Source organism: Hyperolius riggenbachi, chromosome 6 (genome assembly GCF_040937935.1).
Source record: "Hyperolius riggenbachi isolate aHypRig1 chromosome 6, aHypRig1.pri, whole genome shotgun sequence".
Classification (NCBI taxonomy): Eukaryota; Metazoa; Chordata; class Amphibia; order Anura; family Hyperoliidae; genus Hyperolius; species Hyperolius riggenbachi.
The window spans coordinates 161,652,207-161,677,867 of record NC_090651.1 but is presented as its reverse complement, the minus strand read 5'-3'; the positions used below and the strand labels follow the sequence as shown (position 1 = coordinate 161,677,867).

General features: G+C 42.8%; 1 protein-coding gene across 4 annotated transcripts in view; it reads right to left on the bottom strand.

Moving 5' to 3' along the window:
• The window catches only part of COLGALT2 (collagen beta(1-O)galactosyltransferase 2), a 256,782-nt gene that overhangs the window by 151,846 nt on the left and 79,275 nt on the right, over positions 1 to 25,661 (bottom strand). For all 4 annotated transcript variants that reach the window (XM_068240130.1, XM_068240129.1, XM_068240128.1 and 1 more), the window contains 3 exons: positions 12,832 to 12,942; positions 10,818 to 10,935; positions 10,463 to 10,597 (listed from right to left, as the gene is read on the bottom strand). In XM_068240130.1, the coding sequence (XP_068096231.1) occupies positions 10,463 to 10,597; positions 10,818 to 10,935; positions 12,832 to 12,942 (364 nt within the window). The remainder of the gene's footprint in view (positions 1 to 10,462; positions 10,598 to 10,817; positions 10,936 to 12,831; positions 12,943 to 25,661) is intronic.

The window sequence follows — 25,661 nt, the reverse complement described above, 5'->3', positions numbered from 1 at the left end:
ATTTTTTTGGGATTTCTTTACAGCCTGAGTGGGGTTGGGCTAACCTCCTCAGCAGCCCTTAGGCCTGGAACCCACTATCAGCACTTTTCTAAGTGCTTGTGATTTGAAAAGCTCTTGCTAATGTAATGCTAGCTGTGTGACCCCACTTGAGGGATGTGCTTTTTTTTAAAAAAAAAAAATCCTCCATAGCATTGCATTTTCAAATCAGAAAAGGCTGCTAGTGGGTTTCAGGCCTTAGAGTGGTAACCCACCTTGGTGAGTACATTATCACATATGCTGACCCTTCATTGTATCCTACTTACAACACTTTAAGACTCTCAGCTTTATCCTATTTTTCCACTATCTTAAGTCAAGTGCTTGTTTGATTCCACATTAAGTGAGAAAGTTATATTTGTTAAAGCGGAATATAACCCAGCAATTTAACTTTGCTCTAAAACACAAAGCATATTATATGCAACCAGCATTTTTTTTTTACTAGACCAGCATTGGAAGGGTTACACACAGAGCTTTAAAGTTCCGTGGAGAGAAATGCTGCCGCAGCCGAAGTTTAGATGGATACTTTTAAGTAAACACAACGTAACAAGTGTGGAATGTGACTCACTCTCTCTCTCTGTGTCCGGGAGCTCCTGCACAGTCAGAGTGTGTGTCACATTCCACACTTGTTACATTGTGTTTACTTAAATGTATCTATCTAAACTTCGGCTGCAACAGCATTTCTCTCCATGGAACCTTGAGGCCCCGTTCACATTGCACATGTTTCCTGCCGCGTTTTGGAAATGCGTGCATGACACGCACGACATCAGACAGTGCATAGACTGCACTGTCTGATGTTCACACTGCATGCGTTCCGGACCAGTGCGGTCCGGTAACGCATGCTGCACGCGGTTTTTGCAAAAACTCGCGGCTGTCCCATTCACTTTTCAGTGATGGGAACAGCCACACAACGCATACAAACGCAGATGGCGTGCGTTCGCATGCGTTGCGTTCCGCACGCGTGGCCGTCCGTGTTTGTAATGTGAACGGCCCCTAAAGCTCTGTGTGTAACCCTTCCAATGCTGGTCTAGTAAAAAAAAAAATGCTGGTTGCATTTAATATGCTGTAAATAATGTTTTAGAGCAAAGTTGAAATGCAGGGTTATATTCCGCTTTAAGTTTACATTTCACAACGTTAAGAATGTTTGTAACATTTTATGCTTCCCCATAAGGGAATTTAATTTATTTTCTGTTCTGATATTATGGAAAGAAAATGCACCCAACAGAAACAGCAACAGATTAAGAAAAATAATTGCCCTGTCACAACAAATGTGAGTAACAGGAAACATAATTTCCATTTCTATTTAGCTTAAATTGAATAAAAGATCAATTATGCATAAAAGTAATTTTAATAATTTGCCATTGCAGGCAAGCAAGAATTAACCTAAAAGTAACGTAAATTGTTTACGTTTACGTCTACACTCTGAACAAGTCCAAAACATTCACTTTCAATTTAAAGGGACTCCGAGCAGTGCAGTAACTATGGAAAGATGCATACCATTTTGAAGCTCTCTTTCTCCTCTTTCCAATGATATATAAACCGCCACCCTACGCCTTTTAGTTTTCGTTATTTTCCCCAGGGTCGGCAGCTCCATTCAGTGCAATGCAATGAAATACAAGGAACCCAGGGGGATATAATTACAAACATCATGCTGGTAGGTGTGAGGGTATAATTAATTAGTTGTGGGTATGCTTAAAGGGGCACTACAGTGAAAAACTGTAAAATTTAAAATATGTGCAAACATATAAAAATAAGAAGTACATTTCTTCCAGAGTAAATTACTTTTCTCCTATGTTGTTGTCACTTACAGTAGGCAGTAGAAATCAGATCAGGCCCTAATCTGCCCCCTGCCAGCTTCTGATCACCCAGCCAAACCCTCACCCGCCCCACCGCAGTGACAGAATTTTTTTTTCTGATCACTGCTGGTCTCTATGACTTAATTGTGGCTGAGACCAACCGTTATGCCACACAATACGCAACCTCCAATCCAAGAAGCTACCATGCCCAGCCTTTTCCGTGAAAACCACTCCAAGTTTCCAAACGTAACATTTTTTGGGGCCCTCTCCTTAACATGGGTCTAGTCAAAAAGATTGTATTGCGGTCTTATTGGTCTACGCACCCAATATATCACATGCCCATATTCTGTGCTGCCATGTCCAGGTCACGATTTGAGAACATCCTGCGCTTCCTGCACTTCAGTGCCAATAGAACCTGTCATCTAAGACAGGGCTTTTCAACCTTTTCACTAATTGTACCACTTTTATCGCCTGAAAATTTTCAAGTACCACCAGTGTGCCTGCGCAGTAGATTGGACGTGATTGGGCTTGGCTGTTTCTGCTGGAGCCTGAACGGAGAGCAGCTACTGCGCATGCACACCGACGAGGAGAACTTTGGGGCTCCCAGTGCTGGATCCCCTCTACTGAGGAGGAAGGGGGAAGCCTCTTCAGGATACAAAGGTCTCCCCTCCCTGAGGTAAGTACCCCCCGGGGGCACTTTTTTCTTACAGGTTCACTTTAAGAAAAAAGGGCATATGGGAGAGGAAAAGTAGGAGGTATTGGTGGGGAAAAGATTACAATTAGATTACTAGCCTACAGATTGTCAGTATTGGCAATCTGGAGGTAGATTGCCAATATAGGTAGCCTTGCAAGTTCCTCTCCCCCACTCCTGCTTAATTATAGGCAGCCTAGCCCCACCACCAGAGAGCTGAGAGCTAGGCAGTGACTCACCACAAAGTTCGGCTCTCCCTTGCTCACTCCTTGCTGTGCTGCCCTGCGATACAGTTCACACCTTATCATGGGTAAGCCAGCCGCAGTGAAGAGACAGCCAGGGAAACAGTGCACGGTGACGGCGTGTATACTTCAAATACAGGAAGTGAGCAGTGATGTCACTTTCTGTATCTGCGCCATCACTGTGCACCGGTCGCCTGGTTGTCTCTTCCCCACTGATCTGAGGTCTGAAGTATGCTGCAGAGCAGCACAGCAAGAAGCTAGGGAGGGGGAGCCAAACTTTGTGGAGGCAGGACATGACCAGGACAAGTGGCAGGTGAACAACAAAGTGGCAGCCAAACCTAGTGTGTACCACCTGGCAAACAGCAAAGTACCACCGGTGGTACGTGTACCACAGGTGCAAAGCCCTGGTCTAGAGAGATTAGCCTTTCTAATTAGGCCTTATCAGCAAGCAAACAGCAGATGACAGTTGGAAAATGGCAGTTGAAAAATGACGTTTGGAAAATGACAGTTGAAAAATGGCAGTTGAAAAATGACAGTTGGAAAATGGCAGTTGGAAAATGACAGTTGGAAAATGACAGTTGGAAAATGGCAGTTGGAAAATGGCAGTTGAAAATGGCAGTTGAAAAATGACAGTTGGAAAATGGCAGTTGAAAATGGCAGTAAGAAAATGACAGTTGGAAAATGACAGTTGAAAAATGACAGTTGGAAAATGGCAGTTGGAAAATGACAGTTGAAACATGACAGTTGGAAAATGGCAGTTAGAAAATGACAGTTGGAAAATGGCAGTTGAAAAATGACAGTTGGAAATTGGCAGTTAGAAAATGACAGTTGGAAAATGGCAGTTAGAAAATGACAGTTGGAAAATGGCAGTTGGAAAATGGCAGTTGGAAAATGGCAGTTGGAAAATGGCAGTTGAAAAATGACAGTTGGAAATTGGCAGTTAGAAAATGACAGTTGGAAAATGACAGTTGGAAAATGGCAGTTGAAAAATGGCAGTTGAAAAATGACAGTTGGAAATTGGCAGTTAGAAAATGACAGTTGGAAAATGGCAGTTAGAAAATGACAGTTGGAAAATGGCAGTTGAAAAATGACAGTTGGAAAATGGCAGTTGGAAAATTACAGTTGGAAAATGGCAGTTGGAAATTGGCAGTTAGAAAATGACAGTTGGAAAATGACAGTTGGAAATGACAGTTGGAAAATGTCAGTTGGAAAATGTCAGTTGGAAAATGACAGTTGAAAAATGACAGTTGGAAAATGGCAGTTGGAAAATGGCAGTTGAAAAATGACAGTTGGAAATTGGCAGTAAGAAAATGACAGTTGGAAAATGACAGTTGGAAAATGGCAGTTGAAAAATGACAGTTGGAAAATGACAGTTGAAAAAATGGCAGTTGGAAAATGGCAGTTGGAAAATGACAGTTGGAAAATGGCAGTTGGAAAACAACAGTTGGAGAATGGCAGCTGGAAAATGACAGTTGAAAAACGACAGTTCAACTGTTGTTTTTCAACTGCCAAATTTAAGCTGCTGTTTTTCAACTGTAATTTTAAAACTGCCGAATTTCAACTGTCATTTTTCAACAGCCAAATGTAAACAGTTTTTCAGCTGCCATTTTCTAACTGTCTTTTTTAAACTGTAATTTTCCAACTGTCAAATTTCAACTGTTTAAGGACCACTACAGTGAAAAAAGTGAGCAGTTAAAGGAGAATTGAAGTGAGAGTGATATTGAGGCTGCCATATTAATTTCCTTTTAAGCAATGTCAGTTACTTGGCTATTATGCTGAGCCTCTGCCTCTAATACTTTTAGCCATAGCTCCTGAACAAGCACATGCAGATCAGGTGTTTCTGACATTATTGTCAGATCTGACAAGGTTAGCTGCATGTTTGTTTCTGGTGTGGTTCAGACGCTTCTGCAGAGACATAGATCAGCAGGGCTGACTCGTATAGTTTAACCCCCTGAGCATTACGCCGCTCGGGAGGGTTTGCAGCCGAGAGTCCCCCAGTATAATTTTTTGAGATTGCATCGTTGTAATAGCTTCAGCTAGCACTAGGCTAGTGAGCAGTGGTGGCCGGCACCCCCCGATTACCTTTGATCCCCCCGATCGCCGCTAAATACATTACCCAGCCTGGATCCAGTGATCGGCGCAGCCTCCCTGGACAGCTCCGCATGACGTCATGCGCAGACCCGATCCTCCCCATAGAGAGGACTGGAGATGTACAGGGAGGCTGCGCGATCGCTGGATCCAAGGGGGGTAATGCAGGGCCGGATTTATGGAAAGGCCCCCAAGGCACAGGACTAGGGTGCCAGACTCAGCTAAAGTACATGGGGCGGGTGACACTATGCTTGTCACCTGCCGCCATAACTGTCAGCCACTTGCTCTGCAAGTTTGCAGCCGCCCGTCCCGCTTCACTCTGTTTCTGTGTGAGCAGCTAGTGGGGGCGGCCGAGGCTACTGCGAGAACGGAAGTTGCGGTGCAGAGAGTGAGAGCCTACAACAGCTAGACTCTCTCTCTCCCGAGTCCGAGTCCCACGCAGTGTAGCAGCAGCGGGCGCAACACTCAGCCCATTGTCCGCTGACAATCCTGTGACGTGACGTCAATATGGCTGAGCCCAGCCAGAAGTGTGTAGTGGATTGGGAGGTCTCGCGGTGCCGCTGGGGCTGATGGATGCATCAGAACCCCAGCGTGCAGGAGCCGACCAGATCGAGACCTTCCCCCCTCTCCTCTGAAAAAAAGTTACTGAGCTGCCTGCTAACAGTCCTCCAGCATCCAGGGTGTCTGCTGTGGTAGATATTCCCACGGGAGAAAAGGCTGCAGCCGGCTACTGTGAGGTACTTCCTGCATTCTAAAATTACTGTGCAGGAGACAGCTAGCTAATACTTTAGGGAGGGAGGGGGGGATGGGGGGAGATGGCTAGCTATACTGAAGGGAGGGAGGAGGGGAAAGAGCTACATATAATAAAGAGAGGGGGATATTGGGGGAGGGATTGGAGGGACAGCTGCCTACACTGAAAAGAGGGTGGAGGAGAAAGATATCTATAAAATGGGAGAAGGCTAGCTATACTGACTGAAGGGATGGGAGAGAGAGCTACCTATACTAAAGGTAGGGGGAAATTTGAAAGGTGGGACAGCAGCCTATACTGAAAAGAGGAGGGATGGGGGGGGGAAGCTATCTAGCAATTTGTGGCAACAGCCACAATTTGCAACAGGCAGCTTAAATTATGGCTAATCGTGCTGCTTATGGCGGCAGTGAGTAGGTAAATTTGCGCAGAGAGTAAGGGTTAGGCAGTGGGATGGAGTGGTTAGTGTTAGGCAGCGGGAGTGGAGTGGTTAGAGTTAGGCAGCAGGGGATGGAGTGGTTGGAGTTAGGCAGCAGGGGATGGAGTGGTTGGAGTTAGGCAGCAGGGGATGGAGTGGTTAGTGTTAGGCAGCAGGGGATGGAGTGGTTAGTGTTAAGCTGGCCACTAACGGTCCAATTTCTAGCGAAAAATCGTTCGAGCGATCAGAAATTGTGATCGGATTGGTTGTAAATAATCTCCATTGGTGGACTCGATCGATTATGAACGAGTGAAAAAAATGTCGCCCGAATGAATTTTCGTCGAACAAAAATTTGGATTTTCTTGGTGGTCGTGATAGATAGGAAGCAAGGATTGGTTAGTTGATGGTGTAGTGAACGATTTTTCGTCCGATCAGAATTTCTGATCGCTCGAACGATTTTTCGCTAGAAATTGGACCGTTAGTGGCCAGCTTTAGGCACCTGGGGGGTCTTAGAGTTAGGCATAGGTAGAGGGAGGGTTCAGTGTGAGATTAGGCAGGGGTGAAGGGATACATTACTTAGTCCTGAGACATCACGTCTCTTCCACTTTCTAGTTAGTTGGCAGCTGTCCTTCAGCCAGCCAATCACCATGCAGCTTCAGTCTCCACATGGTAATTAACTTGCTGCAGGACTCCTGCAAACCAACCAGGAAATGGAGAGCGATGCGATTGCCAGGTAATGTACATAATGAGATACCGGCAATTACATCTTGTTTCTAAGGTTATGTAATGCATTAAATAACGTTAGTAGCAAGATTTCATTATCAGCATCACCCTGCCCTATTTTTTTGATGTGCTATATTTTTTAATGTATGCGGGGGAGGGGGGGGGCTGGTGACAGTGGGCCTTGGGCGGTAAAATGTAGAAATCCGGCCCTGGGGTAATGTATTTAGCGGCGATCGGAGGGGATCAAAAGTAATCGGGATGCCGGCCACCACTGCTAGCTAGCCTAGTGCTATTGAAGCTATTATAACTATGCGATCTCAAAAAATTATACTGGGGGACTCCTGGGGACCGCCAGCGGTATGCCCGACACTGTGTCGGGCATACCGCTAAGGAGGTTAAGAGGAAATAAATATGGCAGTCACCATATTCTTCATTTCCCCTTTAAAGAAGACCTAAACTCAAGCACTGCAGTCAAGCAAAAACAAATATAGTTGCTGAGAACGTGTGTGTGTGTGTTTATGGTGTGTGTGGTCACTGTGTGTGTGGTGTTTGTGTGTGTGTCTAGAGCAGGACTTTTCAACCTCTTCACTAATTCTACCACTTTTATCACCTAAAAAGTACCACCAGTGTGCCTGCGCAGTAGATCGGACGTGATTGGGCTTGGCTGTTTCTGCTGGAGCCTGAACGGAGAGCAGCTACTGCGCATGCGCACACACCGACAAGGAGAACTTTGGGGCTCCCAGCGCTGGATCCTATCTACTGAGGAGGAGGGGGGAAATCTGTTTAGGATACAAAGGCCTTCCCCTCCCTGAGGTAAGTACCTTCCAGGGCCACTTTTTTCTTACAGGTACACACAAAAAAGAGCATATGGGAGGGGAAAAGTAGGAGGCATTGGTGGGAAAAAACACTACAACTAGATTGCTAGCCTACAGATCGTCAGTATTGGCAATCTGGAAGTAGTTTGCCAATATAGGTAGCCTTGCAAGTTCGTCTCCGCCCCCCCCCCCCCCCCCCCCCCCGCTTAATTATAGGTAGCCTGGCCCCACCACCAGAGAGCTGTGAGCTAGGCAGTGACTCACCACAAAGTTCGGCTCCCCCTTGCTCACTCCTTGCTGTGCTGCCCTGCGATATAGTTAACACCTCATCATCGGTAAGCCAGTTGCAGTGAAGAGACAGCCAGGCAAACGGTGCACGCAGGGGAGAAACTAGAAATCACCGGGCTCCCCTTCAAAAGTTTGGATGAGCCCCCCGGGCCAGGTCAGGGCCATTTTGGGGGGGCAGGAGGGGTAGCAGCAAGAGGGGAGAGCGTAGCCCCCACATCAACAGGGAGGGGTGACAGTCCCCCTCACCTCGGGCTCTTCCCTCAGCGCTCCCCTCCAGCATCAATCACTGGCAGCAGGTGGCGGGCAGGAACACATACCTCCGTGTTCCACCTTGGAGGGGTCCGATCTCTAAGTGCCTCACACTACTTCCTGTTTAAACAAGAAACTTAGAGAGTGGAACCTCCGGCGCATGGAACGCATGAAGGTATGTGTTCCTGCCCGCCACCTGCTGCCACTGATTGATGCTGGAGGGGATCGCTGAGGGGAGAGCCTGAGGTGAGGGAGGGGGGGACTGTCCCCCCTCCCCGTCAATGTGTGGCCATGCTCTCTCCTCATGCTCCAACCCCTCCTGCCCCCCAAAACGGCCCTGATCAGGCCCCAAAGGGGCCCCAAGCCGCCCTACCGGTGCAGGGGCTGCAGCCCCTATTGTTACGCCACTGGTTGCGCGGTGATGGCGTGTATACTTCAAATATAGGAAGTGAGCAGTGATGTCACTTTCTGTATCTGCGCCATCACTGTGCTCCGTTTGCCTGGCTGTCTCTTCACCACTGATCTGAGGTCTGAAGTATGTCGCAGAGCAGCACAGCAAGGAGCGAGGGAGCGGGAGCCAAACTTTGTGGAGGCAGGACAGGACCAGGACAAGAGGCATGTGGGCAATAAAGTGGCAGGCAAACCTGGTGTGTACCACCTGGCCAACAGCAAAGTACCACTGGGGGTACGCGTACCACAGGTTGAAAAGCCTTGATCTAAGAGGCCACCCTGCTTATGACCGGTTCCACAAAATTCAGCCCCTCATAGACCACCTGTCATCAAAATTTGCAGATGCTTATACCCCTGAACAGTCATTTTGAGGCATTTGGTTTCCAGACTACTCCTCACGGTTTTGCCAGGGCAGTATAGGAACCCCACAAGTGACCCCATTTTAGAAAGAAGACCCCCCAAGGTATTCCGTTAGGTGTATGATGAGTTCATAGAAGATTTTATTTTTTGTCACAAGTTAGCGGAAATTGATTTTTATTGTTTTTTTTTCACAAAGTTAGTGGAAAATGACACTTTGTGACAAAAAACAATAACAATCATTTCCGCTAACTTGTGACAAAAAATTAAATCTTCTATGAACTCACCATACTCCTAACGGAATACCTTGGGGTGTTGTCTTTCTAAAATGTGGTCACTTGTGGGGTTCCTAAACTGCCCTGGCATTTTAGGGGCCCCAAACCGTGAGGAGTAGTCAGGAAACCAAATGCCTCAAAATGACCTGTAAAATCCTGAAGGTACTCATAGGACTTTGGGCCCCTTAGCGCACCTAGGCTGCAAAAAAGTGTCACACATGTGGTATCCCAGTACTCAGGAGAAGTAGTATAATGTGTTTTGGGGTGTATTTTTACACATACCCATGCTGGGTGGGAGAAATATCTCTGTAAATGGACAATTGTGTGTAAAAAAAAAATCAAAAAAATTTCATTTACAGAGATATTTCTCCCACCCAGCATGGGTATGTGTAAACATACACCGAAGGTTAAAAAAATCATTTTTTTTTACAAAATTCATGTCTTTTTTGATGTATATAATAAGCAATCAAATAGCACCAAAATAAAGCTGTATTAGTGACAAGAAAAGGAGGTAAAATTCATTTAGGTGGTAGGTTGTATGACCGAGCAAAAAACCATTAAAGCCGCAGTGGTCTGAATGGAAAAAAAGTGTCTGGTCCTTAAGGGGTTTTAAGATTGCAGTCCTTAAGTGGTTAAGTAAACGGACTTGAGTTCATTGACTTTTGAGTATATTAATTTGAAGAGTTGTTGTTTTCTTTTTCTTTCTATTTTTTTATTGCCTTTTATGTTATTATTTTTGGGTGAGCGCACATACAGTATACAAAGGTTTGTGTCATGTATGAATTGTTACTTTTAAATCGTCTTGGGTACACTTTAAAATCAAAAGGTCGTGTTTTTTAGGATTTGCACGGAAACACTTGAAGTGAATATAGTTTTGCTTCTAATATTAATTTATTTATAATAGCAGGAGCTATTATAGATTTTTACATTTCACGGCATATTAGAGGTTTCACACACAATCACTCCAACTCACTATACTCTATAATGCTTATATCTGTAGCTCAGCTCTCACTAAGAAAAATATGGAAAAAACAGCTAATAAGAAACCAGCTTTTATTTTTGTCACTAATTTATATCAGATTATTTGAAATGCAATAAAATAGTAGTATTATGTAATTATAAAAAGCCTGGCTATTTTCAGTTATTTTCTGCGTGAGTCAAGTGAATATAATGTACTTTTTAAAGTCCCTTTCTTTTCATAAATGTCAAAGCAGCTGTAAAATATCAGAAGGATAGCTGGAAAGGTTTCAGTCATTGCTTAGGAATTAGATGCTTTACAATGTAATACTTGCCTGGGGTGTCATACCGCACCAGAAATTGGAGTATAATGTCCGAGATTCCAACATAGGGGCCACAACTGTTTTGTTTTCTTCTATCAGAAGATTTAATGCTTGAGGATTGGTCAGAAAATTGTCCACATCAATGTACTTTATAAAAAAAAAAAAAAAAAAAAGAATGTAAATCCATAAAGCTATATTTACGTAGTTTAAAAATACATGAGTTACACTGAAAAATATTAAAACTTGCTATAAAAAATGTATTTAAAAATATAATTTTAAAGGTAAAACTGAATTTTTTTTTAACTAAAACTAAGATAAAACAAAACATTTTGGATATGTATATATTTAAATAATGAATACAACTCACAAAGATATAATCAGACCATTTTTCCCTTGCAGTGCGTAATGCTGCCTGACGAAGCTTCATCACATGGGCAAATCTGGACGGTGGCCAATGCTTGGGCCCAAATTCATCAGTGTAAGATCTACAGAAAGAGAGTAAAAAATCCCAAGAATCGCTGCATGATAACTGGCTTGTCTACACAGTGCATTAATAAACCGCAGAAGTAACATCATTTATGTAAACATCAGTAGTGTCAAATCTCATAGTCAGTGACTCCATTCATAGTTACGCTCAGCCCAGAGATTAATGCATTTATTTGTTTGTTAACAAAACTACTGTATTTTTCAGACCAAAAATCACTGCATCTTATGGTCCAAACAATACATATTCGGTCTGGCATCACTGTCCCCCCACCAATCCTCATGGCAACTGCAAAGTTAAAGCACACGGAAGCCCTTACCAGTCCAGCCAGCATGCTCAGAGACCTCTGTGTCTCTTCTGGCTCCTATCGTCACTGGCGGTCCTTCTCTGTGATCCTGGCTCCTCATGTGCGCCACCAGGTAACACAGTGACATGGCCCAGCAGCAATACAAGCCAGAAGAAGGCACAGGAAAGAGGTCTCTGAGTACACCAACTGGACTTTAAGGTGGTCTTGTCCACTTCTACTACCAGTCACTTCCTGCCCTGCAGTCAACCAGGGCTTCATGCTGTAATCCTTGTCTGTGCCCCCTTAACTGCAATGTGGACAGAACCCTTGTATAGGAGGTATTATGTTAACATCTGGGCACTGCTCATCATGCTACCAGAAGATGTATTTCCATCTGTGACAGGAGATGGACGTTAAATAACTCCCTTTACCATACCGGTTATATGTTTGGATGGATCACTGCGTTTTGTTTCTATTATAACTCATCATGGATGCAACAGGTTTACTATTTTTTTTCCTTGGTTTTTGTCCTTTAAATATAGGTGCATCTTATGGTCAGGTGTGTCTTGTGGTGCGAAAAATGCAGTGTGATTTTCCAAAAATATAGACTCAGAAAAGTGTATAGCACTAGTAATGAGAAATTTTCTTAAGGAAGTCAAAGTACCCCTCCTCCCTGTATATATCAGTTTTGAATTTTAAGGTCTCTGGGAGTTTCATAAGGAAAGAATATCATAATATATCAAAAAGAAGGTCACATGCCATTATTCAGCCTTAAAACCTTATGCATAATCATGATGTATTCGACTCTTGCCTTAGGACCCAATGCTGCGCTCTATCTTCCTGGAAGTCCTGACTGTGAAACAAGAAGTATCAGGAGGATGCAGCTCATTGTGGAGTGCAGCGTGGAGAGACAAACATCTGGGTAACTGGAACATCTGGGTAACTGAAATACCCATGCGAGCAGCAGGTGTAGTTTTGTGTCTCATGAAACTGTGCTCACTCATCCTTACTTTCACCTTACTACCCTGCCATACACACCACATCTGTTTAATGGTCTCCTCATGGTGGATTAGTGAAGATCAACATCCACCAATTTGAGACATCTCCGACTATTACACATCTTGCAGATGGAATTATTTATGATGAGCGACCGCTTATTGGTCTTGATTTTTTTTTTTTGCAAACAATTTGTCTGACCGTTGTTCGGTGGAGTTGCGTGATCTTTAAATAAAACAGGGTCTGTCACTCATAACTGATTGTCTTGCCAGTGACTGAAAACATCAGACTCTGATTTTACCTTAAAATTATTTGATAATCGTAAGAATTCATTTTCTTTTGCCACATAAAAATATTTTTGGGATTTTTTTTACAGTAAATATACAACCAAATATAACCATGACCATATAGCCATGTTTCTTTATCTACTTTTAAGACTTGCTTGAAAATAAGATAGATAGAACATTTTAAATAGCTCACAAATTTGAAAGCACCATTGTAAATCACATGACTAGAGGTGAAGACCCTTGGCCAATGGGAGCAGCTTAACAAGCGAGGAATGGGCAGGCACAGATTAATTAGAAATAAGCAGCAATCTCTTAACAAAATACTCACTGAGGATCAGACATTGGCCTCCACTCTACGAAATGATACAGTTGTTGCACATTCTTTAGCCATTCTCTCAGCACAGCTGTGGTGTTATCAATATTGTGATCTGTTGCTGCCCTAGGACAAATAAAATACACATTTTTACTGCTTGTTGTGTTAAAACCATTAGCTCTAAATTAGTATCATATACTTTGGAAAGTTGTACTGAAAGGTACATGTACGTTGGCAAATTTAAAGCTCAAAAATATCAACTTTATACTGCCTCTTATATAGAAAATATCAAAGTAAGATTGCAGATTTTATGAAATGTGGCCACTACAAAATACTGGAACTACAATTTGACAAAATGTCTGTTTTACTATGGTCAGTGGACTGACTTCTGTCATTGTGTGGTATGCAGGCGCTACCGCCAGTGAAAGTTACACGTGCCAGTGATTGGCCCTGCAGAAAGAGTCATTGGATCAGTCCTGCAACCTCCTGCACTCAACCAGAATGAAGACAAGAGCCATTAACATCTCACAAGACCCTTCCCACCCAGGAAACTGGTTCTTTGAGCTCCTTTTATTGGGCCACAGTTACAGGACCATCCCCTCTATGACCACCAAGCGCATATACACCTTCTTTCCTCAGGCTGTCTTCCTGCTGAACTCCAGTTGAGGGATGAACCTGGCAGGGGTGGACTGAATTTCAGTCCTCCCCCACCGCCTCCCCCCCCCCCACCCCCCCACGCGGATCTCGATCAATTGAGCAATAAAGTCTCTCCCCGCTCACCCCCACACTCCAAGCATTGCTTGGGTACAGCACTCTTCCTCAGCACTCTCCTAATCTCTCACGTGAGGATTTATTGCCTGCCCAATCATACGCCCCTCAAATGCTTTGAATGACTACCTACATGTATTAGTTTGCTTACTTCTATTGCTATTGTGTTGCTGTCCTGTCTCTGTTTTGCCTTTTGTCTTAAAGCGGAATATAACCCTGCATTTCAACTTTGCTCTAAAACATTATTTACAGTATATTATATGCAACCAGCATTTTTTTTTTACTAGACCAGCATTGGAAGGGTTACACAGAGCTTTAAAGTTCCTGGAGAGAACTGCAGACGCATCCGAAGCTTAGATAGATACATGTTGTTTACATAAATGTATCTAAGTGTGGAATGTGACTCACTCTCTCTGACTGAGAAGGAGCTGGAGGACAGCCAAAGAGTGTGTAACATTTATCACTTGTTACATTCTATTTAGTTAAATGTATCTATCTGAACTTCTGCATATCTCTCCACAGAACTTTAAACCTCTGTGTTTAACCCTTCCAATGCTGGTCTAGTAAAAAAAAAATGCTGGTTGCATATAATATGCTGTAAATAATGTTTTAGAGCAAAGTTGAAATGCAGGGTTATATTCCGCTTTAAGGCCCATACACACGTCAGATTTTTCCGAACGACGGGTCGTTTGAACGTCCCATCGTTCAGTCGCCCGCACGCCAAATCAGGTGAGTGTACAGACTGTCGTTCGGGTGATAAGACTGGTCGGCCGGCGGATCGCTCAAAATCAGTCTTATCACCCGAACGACAGTCTGTACACAAGCCCGATTTGGCATGCGGACGACTGAACGACGGGACGTTCAAACGACCCGTCGTTTGGAAAAATCCGACGTGTGTATGGGCCTTTAGTTGTTCTGTTGTCAATGCCATCTGTACTACAAACAATTCTGGGTACTACAACCATAGTACTCGTCGAATAAGGGATGGCTGATTCTGATTCTGTAAGGGTTCATTCACACTACTGAAAAAATGGTTATATGTTACACCAAAGTGTAAAGCCCTGCATCATATTTGCAAGAACACCACATATTGCTTTCTATGTGCATGTATATTACACACTTCGAGCATTTGTTTTTTTTTTTGGGGGGGGGGGGTTATGTGTTAACAGAAAGGTAAAATGTCTGTTAAAGTACTATAATAATTTTGAAAACGTAAGTTTGCTAACGAGCTCATATTTCTATTCTCCTAGCTTTAAAATGAAATACCACTTTTGTGGTAATATTACTCCCTCCAGTTCAGGTTTACATATTGTTAGAATTAGCGACACATATTATTTCAGCTTGCTTATCTTTTATAAAACAACCATGGCACTTCTATAACACCTGCCCTCCAGGCTCGCTGTCTAAGTGTAATTTTGGACTCAATCTCTCATTCAAAGCACACATTGACAAACTATCCTCCTCTTGTCGCCTCCACCTAAAAAAAATCTCCCGCATCCACCCTTTTCTCACACAGGACACTACCAAACGTCTGGTGCATGCCCTGATTATTTCCCGACTAGACTACTCTCTTCTCTGCGGTTTCCCTGCCAACCGTTTAGCCCTGTTACAGTCCATTATGAACTCTGCTGCACAGCTTATCCACCTCTCCTCTCGCTTCTCCAGCCCAATCCCCCTCTGTCAGTCCCTTCACTGGCTGCCAGTTACACAAACAATACAATTAAAATCCTTACTTTAGCCTACAAAGCTCTCCACAACCTAGCTCTTCCTATCTAAATCAACTTATTTCCAGATACCATCCTACACGCAATTTCCGCTCTGCTAACAATATCCTTCTGTTTTCTTCCTTGGTCACCTCTTCTCACTCCTGCTTGCAAGACTTCTCTCGATCCTTTTCCCTCCTCTGGAACACTCTCCCTGAACACTTACTCTTTTTAGATGCAATCTGAAAACTCACCTCTTCAGGCAAGCATACTCTTCTACCTAGGACACCACTGACCACCATTTCCACCACTCCATACACAGCTTTCCTTTACCTCCTATACCTTAAACCGTTAGGGCTTGATTCACAAAGCGGTGCTAACAGTTAGCACGCTGGTGAAAAGCCCTTTATCATGCCTAAACTCAGTTTAGGCGTGATAAGTTTAGGTGTGATAAGTTTAGGTGTGATAAGTTTAGGCGTGATAAGTTTAGGCGTGATAACTATAGCACCAACTGGGTTAGCACCGCAGTGCACAGCTGATCAAAAGTTTTGCGCTTGCAAAGTCTGGTGCACTTCGCATAGAGTTTAATGGAGCTGCTTTGCGTGCGGGACTTTGCGCGCGATCTAAACTTATCTAAACTTATCACACCTAAACTTATCACGCCTAAACTTTATCACTCCTAAACTTATCACGCCTAAACTGGCTTTTCACCAGAGTGGTGCAATGGTTATCGCGCCTAAAGTCTTTTAGGCATGCTAACTGGGTTAGCACCGCTTTGTGAATCAGGGCCCTAGAGTGTAAGGCCTTTCGGCCAGGGCAGTCTTCCCCTTTTATCTCACAATGCTGTGTAATGGGTGTAAATACCTCCTACCCCTGTGTAAAATTATGTAGTTAGTTTGTTCACTGCATTAGCTGTTATCCACTCTTGTCTTGTATTAACTGTTGTATTGTATACTTTGTATTGTTATACCCTGTATGCTGTTGTACAGTGTCGCGGAAGATGCTGGCGCTATATAAATCAATATTAATAATAATATCAGGGCCACCATTGGGACCCTAAACCCAGGTACACTTTAGGGCCTCCCAAACCTAGACACAGTAGGATTACTTCTTGTGCCCCCTGATAGCAGTCCTGCTGCCAGGCTAAAATCTATACTACCATTTACATGCACTGTCAATGTTAATATTTTTTAAATGTGAAATGAAATGTAATAAAGACATAATATTCACTGTATGCACAGTGAAAATTATTGAATGATACTAAACTCTTAAAGGGGAACTGAAGTAAGAGGTATACGGAGGCTGCCATATTTATTTCTTTTTAATCAATACCATTTGCCTGGCAACCCTGCTTATCCTCTGCCTCAAATACTATTAGCCATAGCCCCTGAACAAGCATGCAGCAGATCAGGTGTTTCAGACTTTAAAGTCAGATCTGACAAGACTAGCTGCATGCTTGTTTCTGATGTTATTCAGATACTACTGCAGAGAAATAGCCCAGCAGGGCTGCCAGGCAACTGGTATTGATTAAAAGGAAATAAATATGGCAGCCTCCGTATACCTCTTACTTCAGTTCCCCTTTAATGTTGTTTATTAGCAACACTTCAATATTCCTTCCTAAGTTCTCCCGCTCATCATCCTCTTTATGTGCTGTGTTTTCCTGCCAAATGGTGACACTCCCAGCCAAAATATTTCTCTTCATTATACTGGCCTCCTTTTATTGGCTGTTAATAGATAGATGACAAATGGAAATGGAAGCACAACTCCTGTTTCCAACAAATTTAAAAATGCTGTGTGAAATGTACATTCAAATAGATGTGGTGATCACAAATCATTTAAGCACTACATTTAATTAAAAAATAGTGCAAATGCAAGATATCAAGAAATGAATCTGACACATTTTATTAAAAACAACCTGTTTCAAAGATTGGCAACAGGTCAGTAGCATGATGAGGTATAATAAGAGCAGGGAGGCTGGATCCCTCAGAAGTAAGGCCGGGTTTCCACTGCTGCGAATCCAGGCCGATTCCCCGCCCACGAGTTCGGATGGATTTGAGCAGCCTATAGAAGTCTATGAGAGCCATCCGAATTTGTGGCCGAGGAAAAATCTGAGGCCCTGCAGCATAATTTCGTCCGTAGCTGTCCGAATCCCATAGCCGTGCATAGCACGGCTAGAGGGATTCGGCTGCGAGAGGCAACAGCTGTGCCGGCATCGCGTCTCGCAAGACGCATGCCGCCGCACAAATGGAAACCTAGCCTAAAGGTAGGAAGGAGTACACCACTATGTGAAACACTGCCTGGGAAAATAGTGCAGCAATTTAAGAAAAACACTCCTTGATGTAAAATTTCTAAGAGTTTAGGGATTACATAATATAAAGTAAATAATACTATTAAAAAAATCAGAGAATGCATACACATTTCTATACACAATGGATTAGGATGAAAGACAATGTTGGGTGGACATGAACTTTGGGCCTCCAAGTGGCACTATATTCAAAACACACATGGTTCTGTAATGGCAATCACTGCATGGGTTTAAAGGCCAACTGATCTGAGATGGCTATGGAGGCAGCCATATTTATTTACTTATCAATGCACCTTGCCTGGCTGTCCAGGTGATCCTCTGTCCCTCCTACTTTTGGTCACAGACCCCGAACAAGCATGCAGATCACATGTTTGACTTAAAGAGAAACTGTAACCAAGAATTGAACTTCATCCCAATCAGTAGCAGATACCCTCTTTCCCATGAGAAATCTATTCTTTTTCTCAAACAGATCAACAGGGGGCTCTGTATGGCTGATTTTGTGATGAAACCCCTCCCACAAATGATGTCAGCGCCTCACAGCATTGCGGTACTGACATCACACTGTGGGAGCCTTGTTGCATTGTGGGAAATAACAGCTGTTTATAACTGCCAAAAAAGCAAGCAGCATCTCTGTCCAGTTACATCACTTGCCAGCAGTAAAAATGTCACCATGTGATACATTTCATAATGTAATCAGGGAGAGGAAAGATTTTACAATGAGTAAATAATTATATATAAATCATTTATACATTTATACATAATTATTGTAAAAATTAAGCACTTTTTTATTACATTATTTTCACTGGAGTTCCTCTTTAAGTTTGACTGTATTTGCCACTAGCTAGTTTTGGGTGTGTGATTCAGACACTACTGATGTATGAAAGATCAGCAGGATAGCCAGGCAACTGGTATTATTTAAAAAAAATAAATATGGCAGCCTCCATATCTCAGGTCAGTTGGCCTTTAAACACTCCAAAACCATTGCTAACTGACAAAGGTATGGAAATACCAATGAATTTTAAAAAAAGTAATTTTGTCAATTTCAGCATCTGCTCTGTTGAGCTCTCTCTGAACTATTTTAAATTAAACAGTCAGTAGCTTCAGCAGTAGTATTTGGCGTTAAACTTAGTAAGTGACTGTCCCAACAAACACCTTACGGTGTAGGCTGTGTATACTTGTCAGAACCATTTTCAGTATAAAGGAGGTAAGTGGGAAGCTAGAGAGATGGTCTCAATAGTGTAGCATTGCAGGTAGAGGCACCTTAATGTTTCCCCTGCTTTTATTTGCTACTGCTCTCCCCACTTCACCCAATGTAGAAGTCAGCAGTGAGGTAAATGATTTCTGCCATACTTACCTTTGGAGGATGCTCCCTGGCTCTTCAGCCCTCTCTTGATATTCATCATGTGACATCAAATGACAAAAAACAAAATTATTGGGAGTATATCAGAGCTGAAACACCCAATATGCCAAATTTAGGGCCTAAAATGTACACTCTCTGCAATTTGCCTAAAATATAGTGGCACCTTCCCCAGTGCATGTCAGTCCTACACATTAGACTCTGCACCATTAATTTGGGCACTGCATTCGTAAGGCATTATCAACCAGGAGCAACGTTTTGGCAAAGGGTGGTTCATATGGGCAATCAGCCATTTAACACAATTGACAGCAATATAGTTTTTGGCTGGGGGGTGCTTAATTTAGACACCAAAAAAATTAGATAAGTCATAACAGAAGAGAAACAGAAGAGTTGGCAAATAAGATTTAGCTGCCAGTGCTTGGAAACAGTGCTAAGGTAAGTGGGCTAGGGTTAGGCATCTTTTTAGGAATGTTAGTATTAAGGGACAGGTTAAGGGCAAGATTAATTTTCTCAGAGTTAGGAGTGAGGAAGAAGGGTTTCAGCAGGAAAGAGGTTAACATTTATATTAGGAGGAGGTATACATTGGGGGATGGTAGAAGATGGCGTTAAGAAACATAAACATTAGAATGGATGAATAGGGTTGCCTGCACAACTTACCAAGAATGAAGGTAGCAATAAGAGGTAGGACTGCAGAAATAAAGAAGGATGGGTGCAGCAAGCAGGGCCACAGCAATAAAGGAGCATTGAGGTAAAAGACAGGGTTGCAGCTTGCAGTGGTCCAGCTGCCAATTGTCAGTGAACTGCAAGACCAGACCTAGGGCGGTAGTTCACATTGAAGGTTTTGGCCTGGGCTAATATTTATTACATTGATGCCCCACAGTGAAGCAGATTTTATTTGCTACTGTATGTCACAGCAACACAAGAGAAATGATCATTCAGGTTCATTATCTTACAGTCTTGCTCAACTATGAATACAATTCTATAGGGGAGGCGAAAGTTTCCACCACACCATTCACTAGTCATAGACTATAAGACACACTTTTTCTTCTCCAACGATTGGAGGAAAACTGGGTGCGTCTTATATACAGAATATATGGTAAAATGTGGGGCAGAGGGCGCAGGAAAGTACATACTGCATCCTGCCACCATGCTCCTCTCCTTCCTCCACTGTACACGCGGCCCCACTGAGGTCACGAAGTAAAAGGGAACCAATCATCGGGAAGTTTGGCACCAGGAAGTACAGAGGACTGGACCTTTATAGTGTCAGATGACCGCAGTGTACCGGTATATCAGCAGCTGCAGGAAGAGAAGAATAGCGTGTGTACATTAGCAGGACCGGAAGGAAGGGGAGAGGAGCATGGAGGCAGGATCAGGTGAGAGCTTGAAATGGTAGTGTAGCTCAGCTTGTGGGGCAGCAGGTGTTAGTGTAATGTAGTGTGTAGTGTAGTACAGAGTAACTAGTGGGGACAGCAGGGGATGGTGTACTGTAGTGTAGTGCAGTGTACCTGGTGGGGGCAGTAGGGGGTTAGTGTAGTGTAGCTGGTTTAGTATGTTTTATTTTCCCCTGATATTTGCCCTCTAAAGCTAAGTGCGTCTTTTAGTCCGAAGCACCTTATAGTCTGAAAAATACTGTAACTTAGGATGAATATCAGCTTTATCATAAGGAAGTTTCTGTTTGATACCTGGAACTGTTGCAATTGAAGAGATGTGAACAGGCATTCTGGTATATGTAGTGCACCACACAATTCTGATCCCACAACTAGCGTAGCCAGTTATGGCAGACCGGGGAGGACGGTGTAGGACTCATACAAGCTTATGGGGCTGGAGGAAGCCCCAGGTAAGTATCAAATCTTTACTACTTTTGATCTCTGCTACACTATAAGACTGCTAACTGAAACAATCACAATTTCAGCATTAAAATGTTTAAGTTCAAATACATTAAATCCTATGGCTTTTTACACATTTGGGGCTTGATTCACTAACTGGCGCTAAGTGATAGCGCCGGAGTGAAAAGCCACTTAGTGCCTGAAAAGCAGCTTTGCGGGCACTAATAACCGCGCAAAGCTACATCGCGCACAGCCCAGCATAGTGCACGTGCAGCCATTAATAGTGTGCGGTGCGGCGTTCCGGGGGCACCTGATGCGACGGTTTCAGGGCAGCGGGTGCGACGTTTTCGTCGCACCGTGCACTATTAACGGCTGCGCGTGCATTACGCTGGGCTATACGCGATGTATGGGCGCAAACCACCTAACTCCGTGGTTTGCGCCCACTAGGTATTAAGGCACACTAACCAGCTTAGCGCTGGTTAGTGAATCAGGGCCTTAGGGTTATAAATGGATAATCATCTAGTCTCCCCTCCTATACTAACATGCTGAAATTGTCTAATGATAGCTGACCTACTTAGTTTTCCCAGTCTGTATAGGCAAACCAGGCTACTAGAACAGCAGCTAAACCTCAATTAGCTGGTTGTAACAGGATAAAAACAAACTGTACCCAATGTGACTTGATTTGCTTCTTGGTTTTAGCAGAATGAAGTATCACCTTATATTTATCTCAGGTCTGCACACTGCACAAAAGTGCTTTCTGAGTGAGCAGACTTCTATTTCTAAATCTTCAGGTTACAGGAAAGCTCTGTTTATTAGTGGAGACTTTCCATCTCCATTTGAAAAACACTCACTGTCTTTGCTATCTCAGCCGCATTACACTGACAACTATATTTATGAAAACAAAATTAATCAACAAAATGCCGTAAACAGCTCACGTCTCAGCAGCATGGAAAATCACAGGGAAATGCCAGGCAAACAGCTGAAGACATGAATGACTGAAATCCACATACAGTATATGAACTGATTCACCTGCTACATTCTCAGTAATGCTCCTGAGCAATTCTTGTGATTTATACAACCACCTCACTTTATGGATTTTGGCCTATAGGCAATTCTCATCTCTCTTGTAGAGAATTATGTACGGTATATGTTATTACATTACAGTGCCCAACCTCCATAGTCAGTGTAGTAAAGATGCTCTGTCACTAGCTGAAATGTTACTGTCAGCATTCTAGCTAGCAATGCAATATCTCTGATGCCTTTGACAACAAGAGAATCTTTACAATACAACAGCATGCAAAATTAACCCATTAATCCACGTTTTTGCTATTTCAAATAAGCAACATCTCCCGCAAAGAAGGTAAAATGGGCGAACACGGTGAATCCAGCGTTGGAGACTTGGGCGCTGCCGGTGCCACCATAGGCCGTAATGGGAATTACGGCTATAGCAGCACACAGGGAGTAACTTTGGCGCCGTCAGAAGACTGAGCTGAAGTTACTTTTAAAACACAATAATTCGGCTTCCAGCAATAGCTTGAAGCCGAATTATTTCATTCCCCACCATCCATGGCGGCCTGGAGGGGGAATAGTATTTAACACGGCCGGGAACTTTTGCAGCAGCAGGATAAGCTATATACCGGCTGTAGCCTGCGCCCAAGTCTCCTGCGCCAATATCTCTTGTACGCAAAATGGGCACCTGATGCTCCTAGTAATTTGTTTATCACCACAGAACGCAATGTGGCTGTGCCGAATGTTAGAATTGGGCGCCAGAGTGCGCCAGAGTTTGGCTACAGCCTAGCTGAACTCCAGCTAGTAGCTTTTACCTAAAATGGGAACTCTACTCTAGTTTAGCCGAGCACCTTAAAGGGAACCTTAACTGAGAGGGATATGGATGTTTCCTTTTAAATAATACCAGTTGCCTGGCAGTCCTGCTGAACTCTTTTGCTGCAGTAGTGGCTGAATCACACACCTGAAACAAGCATGCAGCTAATCCAGTCTGACTTCAGTCAGAGCACCTGATCTGCATGCTTGTTGAGGGGCTGTGGCTAAAAGTATCAGAGACACAGGATCAGCAGGAGAGTCAGGCAACTGGTATTATTTTAAAAAGAAAAATCCATATCCTTCTCAGTTTAGGTTCCCTTTAAAGTGAACCTGAAGCGAGTAAAATTAGTTAAAATAAACACATGATGTACCTGCAAATGAATATTACATACTTACCTTACCGTTCGTTCCTCTCAGAAGCTCATCATTTTTTTCTTACAATGATTCCTTCATTTCTGACAACATTTGGTCAGAACTGAAATGTATCAGTTGCTGTCAGTTATATATCAGTTGCTGTCAGTTATAACTGAAAGGACAAATGATGAACAAGTTAATGTCCATGTTTCCCTATGGCTAAAGTGGGCGATATTACAGTTTAACAGTGTGCTGAACAGGAAGCTGTTATGGGGTAATGACCATTTTTTAAAATGAAGGATGGAGAATTATATTGTGGACAAACAGGATGAAGTAGAGGAGAAAGAACTTAATGAGCAGACTACACGAGAGGTAAGTATGATGTGTGTATGTTTATTTTGATTTTTAATTTTCAGTTCAGGTTCTCTTTAAAGCTTTGAGGGTTCCAAGCTTTGGAATGGGTGCTCAGCTATCAGATAGCTGAGCGCTTGGGGTTGGATATATATTATTGTTGGTCTTCTTAAATATTGTTCAACAGCGGGAGTAAGTGCCAATTATAATTGGCACAATCGGAGAGATCTGTATTTTTAATTGTTTTTATGAAATGCTTGCTACAATAAAGACTACTTTCTTCATCAGAGATTTGATTGGTTGCTGATATTATTACCAATTTATAACCCCGACAGGCTTCTCTTTTCTTTTTGTGTATATTGTTTGTGGTTGAGACATCACCGATACTGGTACACGTTCATATGACAAGGTACAGCAGAACAAGAAGCACTAGGAGGAGGTCCCTGCCCTTGCAAGCTTACTTTCTAGAGGTTATCTACATCCACATGTTTATAGCAAGTTTAGAGGTTTTCAACAGGAAAGTGGTCAGTGATGATGGAGAAGACTAAATTAATAAAAGGCTTGGGGCCATATGCAATTCACTTTTTTTTAGGAGTTTTCTCCTAGCTGATATTTTTAAACTTGTCAATAAAATGGCTTTTAAGCCCCCAGAAGGTAAGAAAATGCTCAAAATAATTTTGATGGTACATTTTCACCAACTTTTTGGTACTTTTGTAGTTGAAAAGTACTGCAAAGTTATTTAAAATCAAAGATGAAAAATTATCTCCTAGGAGAAAACTCAGGTGAAAAAGAGAATTGCATATGGCCCCTGATGTTGGAAAGAAGTGTGAAACATCATAAATCACAGGAAAAAAGGCTAGTGGGACAATTATGCTCATTATACAGTAGATTAAGATGTAAGGATTTCTCTGAAGACACAGAAAGGCCAGAAAATTACCATAATTATAAGAGTGTTTTTTTATTCTAAATTATTGTAAAATCACAAGACAACTGACACATAAGCCTTGATTCATAAAGCATTACCGCATGAGGTAATGCAGAAAACAGCTGACTTTACCGAGCACTAGGCAAAATGTCAATTCATAAAGGCTGTTACCGCATGAAAAGCTGACATTACCGAGCAGTGAGGTAAATTACTGACGTGTGTGGTAAATACCTCAACACATGTCAGTAAATGTCAATTCATAAAGATTAGAAGATGTGGTAAAGCCCAGAAACATTACCGGCAGCTCTGGTATGTCAAAAACAGTGTGGAGACTGAGCAGGAGCCGTGACTCACAGAAGCAGAGAGATATAACCTAGGACTGACAGGAGCAGAGAGCCAATAGAAACATCCCCTGTCTCCTGCAAGTCTTGCTGATCGTATGTTGATAGGATGCAATGCCTTCTCGGGAAGGTCAAGCATTTCTACCCCCAGGTAGCGGAGGAGAGAGAACGGAACAAAAGAGGTTTCCCCTGTGGCCCTTCAGATGTTTAACCCTTTAGATTCCTGTTTGAAGAAGTGGAGGAGCTAGTGGGGAAATCAATTAAGCATGGCATGTTTAAAGTTTCTTGGAGTTCATGTAAAGTGTGGCAATAAAATAAAATGTTAAGAAAGGCTTATGGGCAGATTCAAAGGGAGCAGAGGCAGTAAAACAAACATGTACATTCCAAAGGGATGTCAGGGATGCTTCTTACTATTATAATGTCCTTACTGTATGGAACAGCATGGAACAAAACAGAGACAACTCCACACTGCTCTGCTGTTACTGAACAGGTTTTTGTCAATTGAAGCCCCTTTTTTCGGTAAATTACTGAACTTCTACCGCACTGTGAACATTTTTATGAATTACCAAACAAAAGTCTAAAATACAGACTGCGGTATTTTAACAACCTAATTTTTTATCGCACAGCCCTTTATGAATCAAAGCCATGATATTCAAAAAATTTATCAGAAGTGTTAGTAGCTAACTTTAATAACTATTGCCCTTTATTTACAAAGTGCCAATATATTAGCCAGTACACTAAATGAGGGATTTAGAAAAGAAATCAGACTATAAAGAAGGCATGACATGCACAGAACACAATGGCAAAGATGACTCAGTCACCAAGAGAGAAAAAATCCCAGTGACAAAAATCGGGATGCCTTGCATATCTTCAGATCAGTAGAGAAGATACAATATTTTGGTAATTTATATTCTGAAACATAATACAGTCAGCACAGGGTGCTATTGTGATCCAATATATTCTAGTATCAATCACTGTAATCCATAAGAGTCTCTTCAAAAGGCCTTTAAAGATGAACCCCACACAATCGTAATCCATCATGAATAGGGATAAGCGAGCAAAACTGTATCCACTCCTGTCTGAGGAGGGGGTTG